Source organism: Castanea sativa, chromosome 3, assembly GCF_040712315.1.
Source record: "Castanea sativa cultivar Marrone di Chiusa Pesio chromosome 3, ASM4071231v1".
NCBI lineage: Eukaryota > Viridiplantae > Streptophyta > Magnoliopsida > Fagales > Fagaceae > Castanea > Castanea sativa.
The window spans coordinates 10,179,974-10,190,873 of record NC_134015.1 but is presented as its reverse complement, the minus strand read 5'-3'; the positions used below and the strand labels follow the sequence as shown (position 1 = coordinate 10,190,873).

The 10,900-nt window shown below is 34.5% G+C and overlaps 1 protein-coding gene across 1 annotated transcript; it reads right to left on the bottom strand.

Annotated features, from left to right (window-relative positions):
- Positions 1–9,881: 9,881 nt before the first annotated feature.
- On the bottom strand, positions 9,882–10,496 carry LOC142628481 (uncharacterized). Its single transcript, XM_075802570.1, has one exon. It carries the CDS (start codon positions 10,494–10,496, stop codon positions 9,882–9,884), a length of 615 nt encoding a protein of 204 aa, XP_075658685.1.
- Between the last annotated feature and the right edge of the window lie 404 nt (positions 10,497–10,900).

Genomic DNA, 10,900 nt, shown 5'->3' with positions numbered 1-10,900 from the left:
AGCCTAAAGCTCCACCAAAAAAAAAACACCATTCCTTACTAGAAACCTCCATCCTTCACCTCCCCATTGCACACATATCTAGCCCAATATCTGAGTCAATTCATATTAGCCCATTAATCACTACAATTAAAAAGAATAGAATAGTCTCTCTCCTTTTCAATGTGGGATTAAACAATTTCATTAACTCCTCATCTTCTATAGTCACTCTCACATCTTTACATTTATGTTATAATATTTATTCATTTTAATTAATTAATATTAATATGCTCCAACAAAATATATTCCATATGAGCAAAGCAATGCATGCAAGAGCAAAGAGCAATAATACATACACAAAAAGTTGCACAATGTTTTTCATAGCAATTAGGTTGACAAGTTTTTATTGGTTTCTATCTGAACCCACTATTAACATCATCTTTTGCCTACCAAAATTTTGTGACCATAGACTTTCTTAAGAGCAAACAGCCACCCTTGCTTCACCATTGGGTAGTTGAACCGAGGCCTAGTATGCGCAATGTGAGTCCCAATCTGTTACTTAAAACACGCTCTCAAGCATACATATGTGTCACAGGGTCAATGTTCCTTTTAAATTTTCTGCCAGTGATGGCACTAAGTCCCTCACTTAGTCTCAGCCAATACACCACACACACACACACACACACACACACACACACACACACACACACACACACACACACACACACACACACACACACACACACACACACACAGCAGGAACACTCAGAACGAAATTATCAAGGGAATTCACACACACACACACAACACACATAGTATTTACAAGGCACCAACCCCAACATTTATTACTCAATATTCAATTACAAAGGAAGCCTAGAAAATATACACGAAATTTTCTAGTACAAAATACACACTCTTGTTGTTAACAACCCCAAGAGCCTAGGCTATATACACAAAAATAATTATCACGGCAGTTACTGCCAAATAATTGCTCCATGTCCAGGACTTACTGCCACATGTGGTTTGACTTAGGACATCTTTAACTAATGTTGTCTTGGCCTGGTCTTTACGTTTTCAACCCCTACACAGTAGGTCTGAACATCCAGCAAGTTAGAAACTATTCGGTAACTACTAATAACTGCTGCTGCACACTCTGCACATGCCAGCCCATGTCTCAGCACATCATCATGGGGCCTCTGGCCATGCTCCAGCAGCCCACACATAATTATCCCATCACATTTTAGAAGCTTGGCCCTTGCCCAAGCCCTTCTCATCTCCATCACAACCCACATAGCATGCCCATATGCAGCACACCAAGTATCTGCCATCAGCCCACTCACACAAGTCCATGCATTCTACTAGCACCAACCAGCCCAATGTCTTGCACAGCCTATGATCATCACAGCAACCCAGCAGTGCCTTGCACTCAAGCCACCAAGCCCACACACAAAGCAACCTTCAGCCAAGCCACCATGCCATGCACTATCACATAGGGTCAGCACCACCCGCTGCTGCTCATCATCACCAAAACCATCTCTGCCCACCATGGCCCACCTCTGCCATGGCCTTGGGATATCATGTGGAGCAAGGTGCCTCCACATGCTGTCTCTCCTCATGCTCATCATTCTGGATGCAGCAGGGAGACTAGGCTTGTCCCCCTCAAAGAGCAGTTAGGAGCTTCACTAAATAGGCATGAGGAGCCATTGGTGTCTTGAGAAAACATTGAGCCAAGTGACTGGCCTGATGTTGTCCAAGCACTCCAATTCCTTATGCCATCATCAACAACTCGTAAAGCTCCTAACAACATGTTGAGTTCGCACGGTTATCTACTTATACCCTATCATGACTTCAAACTTTGTGAAGGAATACACACCTACCAAATCTTTTTGGATATCCAACTATTTCTTGGGCTATATTATCAACTTTTACCGTGACAAATTTTATGGACAAACAGAAATCATGGCATCAAAAGTGCAATTGCATTAATTCTTTTAGGAATGTGTTGAATTCAAGAGTCGGGATTTCTCTTAAGAATGAGAGAAAGTAATATCCAAACCCAAAAAAGTAGTTTATTACATGAGAAATGCTACGTTCACAATGTTTTTATAACATTTTCACAACGAAATATAGGTGGTAAGTTGTTATTGGTTTTAATTTAAACATGTCATTAAATTTTTTTTGCCAATACTAATAGTAACCCATAAGAACCTGCCACATATGATTTGTTGTGAAAATGTTGTAAAACTGTTGTGGACATAGCATTTCTCTTATTGTATTGAACTAAAAATTTAATTGGCAGTTTATATAGGGTCAAAGAGTAAATTTTTAAACGAAAAATTACAATTTACCCCCTTAACTATATCCTTATTTACATTTACCTTCCCTTAACTACAAAAATGCACATTTACCTTCCCCCCCCCCCCCCCCCCAAAAAAAAAAAAAAACTAATACATGTGTAACACTTTGCACTCCATTGTCTATTTGGCAAATAAGTTGGACGAAAAAAAAAATCACTTGAGTCTTGACTTTTCTGTCCAACTTAACTTTCAAATAAATGGTAAGGTGCACAGTGTCACATGGGTATTAGTTCAAGAGGGTAAGTATAGGAGTAGAGTGTATACCTATATAGTTTAGAAGGGTAAAGTGTAATTTTCATGATTTTCATGTGAAACACTTTAACTCACACAATTGACTAAAATAGCAATTAAGTTTAATTTTAATATTAACCATATTATTGTTGAAATAATAATCAAAATTAAATTTATTCTAATGAGGTCTAGCTAGACTGGGATTAGGACCCTTTAGAGTATTTAGGTAACTCTACTAAGAAGTTCTTAAAATCTTATTTATCTATTTTGCATTAGTTGATTAAATTTGGCCATATGATAAAAAATTTAAATAAATGCCAAAGTGATGATAGTTAAAGTTTTTTTTTATTCAAAACAAAAATAACAACGTGGTAAAATCAAATCTACTCATTTCAAAATAAAATGGCTAAGTGTGTGTGCGTGTGTGTGTGAGCTATTAATAAATAAAACTTAAAAAAAATCAATTTTTTAATCTTCTAATTTATTTACTGGGGTAACTACATTTTACCCCCTGAACTATACTGTCTATTACACTTCCCCCTAAACTAATACTTTAATAACACTTTGCATCTTACCGTCTATTTGACAATTAAATTGGACTGAAGAAGTCAAATATATGAGTCGCACATGACTTGTTTTTCTGTCCAACTTATAATTGCCAAATAAACAGTATGGTGCAAAGTATTACACAAGTATTAGTTTAGGGGGGTGATCGTGCATTCTTGTAATTCAGGGAGTAAGTGTAAACATGAGAATAATTTAGGAGGATAAAGTTTAATTTCCATTCTTTAAAATTATAAAACTAAATTTATAAGGTAAGTAAAGTATTAAAATTAACCTCCTTTGAACTTTCATGTTCAACACAAACCCAAATTTTCAAGGAGGGGATTCGAGTGGAAACTTTGGAGCCAACATCAATGAAAGAATTCTTAAGTTGATATTTCTTTCTAGATATTTTTATTTTATTTTTTCAAAATTTTATAATCTAAGAGTTTTGGAAATTAGGGAATTATCATGATTAGAATGATTTGAGACAATTGAGTATGAATAACTTCATACTTTGATGAATTTTGGGTTTAAGGGATAGATATTTTCAGAGTTTAATAACTTGATTTTCAAAGGAGATTAGTAAGTGAATTATCCCTAAATGTGTTCTTAACATTAGAATTTTATAATAAAAATAACTAAATATATTCTACTAAAAAAATTAAGTTAGAGTCTAATTAGGTTTGTGAAAAGGAGTTTTTGTAATAATAATAATAATAATAATAATAAGGCGTAAATACACGATTGGTCCCTACATTTTGGGTTGATTCTTGATTTGGTTCCTAAATTGATTTTGCTCCTAGTTTAGTCCCTGATTTCAAAAAATAGATTCCATTTTGGTTCCTACCGTCAACTTAGTAACAGAAAAATATGACGTGGCAAACGGAGTGCCCTGTTGGCACATTAAATGCTGACATGGCTATCAAAATAATAATGAAATATTGGCAAAAATGCAAAATTGACCTTCTAACTTCCAGTATTTTTCATTCTAGTCCTCTAACTTTCAGTTTTATCATTTCAGTTCTCTAACTTTTAATTGTTGTCAATTTGGTACTTCGTTAAACTTCAGTTATGTCCTGCTGTTAATTGAGCCAAAACGACATCGTTTTGACTCTTTTTTTTATAACAAATTTCAGAATTTAAAGAAAAAAAAAAAAACTATGTTTACTCAGCTTGACCCAAATTTGAACTTGAATGACATAAATGGGTTGTCTACGGTTACAGCCCCCGCCACAGCCACTCAGACCTGTGAGTCTTTGAGTTTACTTAGCTTTTTCAGCCATACTTTTAAACTATGTTTTTTAATTTATTTATAAATTTTAATTTATGGGGGTGATGGTGTTTTGTGATTGTAGGTACAAAGAAGAGGAAAATGGAGGGTGAGAAAAGTTTGGGTACGATTGAGAACACTGAAATTGAAAGTGAACAGCTTGAAAAGACTGAAACTTCTTCACCAAAAGAGTGTGTGTCATTGGAATCACAGCAAGAGGTGGACACTGCAATAACAGTGATAATGGAGGAGGAGGATCCAAAACCGTCGAATAAAGAAGCTGGAAACTGTGTGTCGCCAAGGAAGGAATCAACTACTCCTTGTGGTGGTGATGAATTGAATGCTATTGAGGATGTTCAAGATTCCACAAAAGGGTAAGCCATCAAAGAATAAAAGAACATTTTGCTTTCTTTTCTTTTCTTTTTTGGTTTTTTTTTTTTTTTTGGATATTTTGATTGTATGGGTTTTGTTTTTTCAGGGTTTTGTCGGTTCCGAAGGCTGAGAAGAAGCAAGAGGAGGGCCAGTTTTGCATTTTTGCCTAAAATATTTTATTTGACATTTTTTAAATGCAACGTCTGCATTTTAATTTTTTTTTTAAAGCCACCTCAGAAAATTTAAACAAAAATTTTTTTTAATCAAATTTAAACTAAAATAATTTCTTAAAAAAAAATCGAAAATCATTATCTTAGTCTTTTTCTTTTTCTTCTTATTTCTTTAATCTCATCAGCATTTATTAATCTCAAATTCTCTCTTTTTAAAATTCTTTTTCTTTCTCTTCTTATTTCTTTAACCTTATCTTTTTAAGTCTATTTCTTTTTCTAATCTTAAATATTCTCTCTCTCTCCATTGTAACTCCATGGCTATATCTCACAAGCTTGATGCGAAGAAAACGATCTGCCATGGACAGTATCTTGATGTGGTCTTGGGTCTTGGTTCGGTGGAGTTTCCCTTGAGGGTTTTCACGTGGGAGGCTCATTAGTGGAGGTGGTAGCACACCTATTCTCGATCTGCCATGGACGAGCCACCCCAAGCCTTATCTCCTCCACCTACAACTTCACATGTGGTCCGATTTTCCTCTCCTTTCTCAATTGCAAAACTTTGTTCCTCTTGTTCTAGGTTTGTTTTTGTTTTTTTTGGAGGGAATGTGTAGTTGTTTGATTTTATGGGTTTTTTGTGTGTTTGTTTCCTAAGAAAATTTCTAGGTTTATGGGTTGCTGGAGATTAGGTTGGTTACTGAGTTTATGGGTTTGTTTCTTGGATTTATTTTTTGTTTTTCTAGATTTGATGGAGATTGGATTTGGTTCCTGGATTTGGATTTGGGGTTTGCTAGAGATTGGTTTGCTTGCTTCTTGGATTTGGGAAGAACATGAAGAAATTTTTTTGCTAGTATTTAATTTAATTTTTTCTTCCTCTTTTCGTTTGTGTTCTTCTAATATGGGTTTGAGTTCTTGGTAACTAGGTTTTTGTTATTGTGATTTGAATTCTTCGTTGCTGGGTTCGTTTGTGATGGGTGAGTTCTTGCTTTGTGATCTTGTGATTCGAGTTCTTGGTTGCTGGGTTTGGTTTGGTTTGTGAATAAAATGTTGAAGAACATGAACAACATTATGAAAAAAAAATAATTAAAATTTTTAATTAAATTAAATTTAAGGTTTTTCTTTAAATTGTTTTTAAATTTTCTGAGGTGGCTTTAAAAAAAATTAAAATGCTAATGTGGCATTTAAAAAAGGCCAAATAAAATATTTTATTATTATTTTAATAGCCACGTCAGCATTTAATGTGCCAACAAGGCTCTTTGTTTGCCACGTCAAATTTTTCTATTACTGGGTTGACGATAAGGACCAAAATAAAATCAATTTTCTAAAATCAATGATTGACCTAGGAGAAAAATCAATTTAGGGACCAAATCGAGAATTGGCCCAAAATGTAGGGACCAAAAGTGCATTTACGCATAATAATAATAATAATAATAATAATAATAATAATAATAATAATAATAATAAAAGAATTTCTTCAGAATTTGAAATTTTGGAAAAATAAAAGTTCCTAACAAAACCCACTTGCCTGCGACATTGTTAGGGGAGAGTATGGCTCACCTCTGATGTTTTTAGGTCTAGAAAAGGCCCATTGTGACATATCCAAATTCTCTTCATATCCCTTTGAAATGGAGAGTGCACATTTTTAATGTACTAGATTAATTTGATAGATATAGGGTAAAAAAACAGGCCAACTCAATCAACGGGGGTTGGTTCAGTTGGTAAGGTTTGGACGCTTCGCCCAAAAGGCCTAGGTCTTGTTCCACTGCCAGCAATCTCCTATTGGTGGGCGATCAGTAAGTCCTCTCTGAGGCCTGAGGCCTACCCTAGCCCTGGTGTGGGGGTAGCCTCCCCTCCACTTAAACTTCTTCTTACCAAAAAAAAAGACAACTCAATTAAAGTCTAAAGGTTAAATTACAACAACCTCCCCTGAGGTTTGGGGTAATACCAAGAACATTTAAAAGTTTTTAAAAATGACCAATTTGGTCCTTAAACACGAACGGCATGTAGTGCCATTTGTTCACTCTCCCATATTTTTTTTAACTTCATTTATATTATCTATTTCTTTCATTCTGTTCTTTGCCCAGAACATAATCCCTCTCTCTCACTTACTCTCAAGCTCAAACCAATATATCCAAAGGACATACATGACTGTGTATTTAAGAACCATTCCAAAAAAAATCTCACTAAACCATTGCATCAGTTTTCCAAAACCATACAGTCTCATTTGGGAAACAATTTATAGAACATTCAAAAACAAAAATCTCACTACATCAAATGATCAAACCAAGATCAACCCAATTAGATTCAACATCATACAACACAACCAAACATAGATTAACTCAACCAATCAATCATCCAATATCACACCTCAAAAAGACCCAAATAAAAAAAAAAAAAATTTATTCAAAACAAAACCCAAACATATAGCGGCGAGCATCGTGTGACCATCCACATCAACGCCACATATCATTACCCACTCATCCTCCTCAAACCCAAATAGTTCCAAACATCCAACATCACATGATTTAGACCTCAAACCCAAATCAAATTTTATTTATTAGAAAAAAAACCTCATACCCACGACAGCAAGTTCTACCTAATTGTGACCCTGCAACCACCACCCACCACTTATCATGACCTAGCAATAGTCGTCCACCACCCTAGATCGCGACCCACCCAACCACCTTCCTCCTAAATCGTGATTCACCTAGTCAGCATCCTCCTAGACCCAGACCTAACCACTTAGCTTTAAACGACAACATATAGCATAGGTTTGTGGGTAAATTGGCACGAAACCTTTTTGGTGGTGGAGTTTGTTATCCTTGCTGAATTTGAAACCTAATGGCTTTGATCTTAAGCTTGAGGGAGAGAGGTATTTTCTTGTGTGAAGGAATAGAGAATGAAGAGAGAGGGCCAAGAAATGAAATAAAACAGTTTAATATATGGTGCACAAACGGCATTAGTGTTTAAGGACCAACTTGGCCATTTTTAAAAACCTATGGATGTGCTTGGTATTACCCCAAATCTCAGGGTAAGTTGCTGTAATTTACCCAAATCTAAAAAACTTAACTCATCACATTCAAACTCTATTTAACCCACAGTTAACTAAACAAATTCCCTTTCTCTAAACAAACTTGTCTGAATATCTCTCTCTCTCTCTCTCTCTCTCTCTCTCTCTCTCCAGTACAACGATTTGCTCTCTCCCTCAACTTGTCATCACCACTGCCAAAATTACTCACACCAGCCCCATTGTCGTGCGAGCTATACGTCTCACACCAGCCTAGCATCGCCTAACTACGCCATTTGCCTGCCTAGTAAGTTTTCTCTCTCTTTATTTGCTTCTTGAGAAAACAAAGGAAAACAATAAGCAAAGCGATGTTGTTTTGGTATTATCTAAGTTATTTTAAGGAAAAAATTCAAATGTAATGTAACACATAAATTTTTGTCTTGGTTAATTATTAACATTTGTACTTGGTAAATAGTTTGTCTATTTTATTGTATTGTGTTTTCTCTTGAGGTGTCTACTAGAAGTAACAGGCCTTTTGACTTAACTAGTGATATTTTTACCTTTCTAAAATAGGGAAAAAAAAAGAAAAAAGAAAAAAGAAAAAAAAAAAAAAATGTCATATTGTTTTGTTTTAAAAAATATTTATTTATTTTTCTCATTATGAAACTTATTGGTAAATTAGTTTAAGTTTGTTTAGAGATAAAAATTAGAATTTCCTTCCTTCTGAAATGAAAGATTTTTTTAATTATTATTAAATTTGTTTTACCTAGCAAATATTTACATTCTTCAATCTTGGATCAACCTTGTGTCAATTTTAGTGAACAAAAAACTAATGGTTTGAATGCAATATATTGCTTACTTTAGAAAAATAAGAAATAGATATGATTTTAGACATGAAGTGCAAAGAATTACAAACAGACGATTACAAAGTTTGGAGAAAACTAGCGCAAGAGCGTGTTAATTACACTACTTGATCAACCAAAAATTCTGCCCAACCTTAAAAAACCGGAAACCCTGAGTGATGTGAGCTAAGCTGATGAGAAAATTGATTGCCAATGAGATGAGAACCATCTATATATTGTTTGAATCTTGGCATTGGTATTGACATTGTTAAGGTTACTGAATTATGTGTAAAGTGTGGACATTACATCGAAAATGTAGATAATTGGTGTATGTTTGACATTGGCTTAAAAAGTCAATTTTTTTTTATTAATTAGCTTATTTTTGCTATTATTCATAGGTCTTATTGGACATTTTGGTATTATTTATAGGTTCTATTGTACTATTTTAATTACCTTTTAGTTTAATTTATAGTACTTTCAGCAAAAAAGTCTTCAGTTTCAGCTAAATAAGTTGTTTTCAAATAGACACTTAGTGTGAAAAATGTGGACATTGTGTGAACTGTGAAGCAACATCCTAGAGTGTGAAACAATGATTTTCTCCATTGTTAATGGGTTTAGTAAGCCAAGATTGGGGGTAATGGGCAAAAATTGGCACAGCACCAAATATGTGGATAGTGAGTCAGTGACATTTAAAAATGTAGGAGAGAGGGGGATGAGTCGGAGGGGAGTTATGAGATTATTGTCTATTGTATGGCTTTCAAGATTAAAAAGAAGAGCAATGTGGCAGAAAAGGAGTAAAAGTAAGAAATTCAAAAACTCACTCGAACATCTCATAAAATTAACGTTAAGAAATTACGAGTTTTACTATTTGAGTTAACTAGAAACTTTAGATCTTACACGCTTGTAAGGAGAAACATTACAATTGTGCAACAGTGCTTGGCTCATATATAATTTCATTTGGACAAAGAAAATGATATCAATGAAAGCAAATGAATCCACACGTTTTATTTCATAATATTCATGATAACTATTTATGATATTGATGAAGACAATGATGAAGAAATTATTGGGTACATCATATTTATTCATCATTCAGTACATAACCTTCATATTTGATCATTTATTAAGATCCAGCTTTGCTCTGGTACGGGTCTCAACCCAAGCATGCTCTTTCAAGCCAAACTGTGCCATCAACAGCCAAACAAAAGTAATAAGCTCACCACCCTTACTTAGCTGTTGGACATGGGCCTTTGCTCTGCTACGACTCGCAGCATATGACAATAATTCCACCCATACTTTACTTGTTACCTTCCATTTAATGTCTGGGCTCAATTTCTCAATCTCTTTTGCCAACATGCATGCATCAAACAGTACAGACTTAGATTGATCTCCCTTCACATGAACAGGTTTGACAGATGTGTTCACCTCAAGAATATTTTTACAGCCTTCTGGCAGATTTTTTCCCCCATATTCGCCAAAGAATCGTTGTGCTTCAGAGAGCGTGTCCTTGAACCTTAGTTTTGAAATTCCTGACACTTCGGACATCATACCTTGCTGCTGATATAAAAGATAAAACATGTAATCTGAGAGGCGCTTACTGAATTCACGAGCTTCACAATATTTACAATGCAAAGGCTCTTTACTGTGTTGATCAGTGTTGTAGCAGAGTTCAGTAGCAATGTGCCACAGTAGAAGGCTTTCATCATAGGCAACAATTTTGACATAAGGCATTAACTGACTTGAGACACTGTAATCAGTGCCGGCTCAAGGCCTAGGCAACTTAGGCCTAGGCCTAAGGCCCCACAACCAAAAAAAAAAAATTCCCCACTAAAAAAAGGCCCCATTTTTATTTGTAAAGGCCCAAAATTTTATAAAAATATAACATTTTTAAATAATTAGTACTTTTTTTTTAAGTGATGTTAAAGATACCACAAATTTTACTAAATGTTTAAGTTTAAATTTAACTAACATGTCACCAATCACATAAAAAATAAATTCAAACAAAAATAAATTAAGTTGTTGAATTTCATCAATTACAGTCATTATCACATTATATTATGAACATTTTGCAGTATCTTTAGTATTTTTCTTTTTCATTTCTAACAAGGCTTCCAAAATAGGAGACTAATAGAAAT

Coding starts and splice junctions, on each gene's coding strand:
- LOC142628481 (XM_075802570.1), bottom strand. CDS start 10,496: ATGCCTTATGTCAAAATTGTTGCCTATGATGAAAGCCTTCTACTGTGG.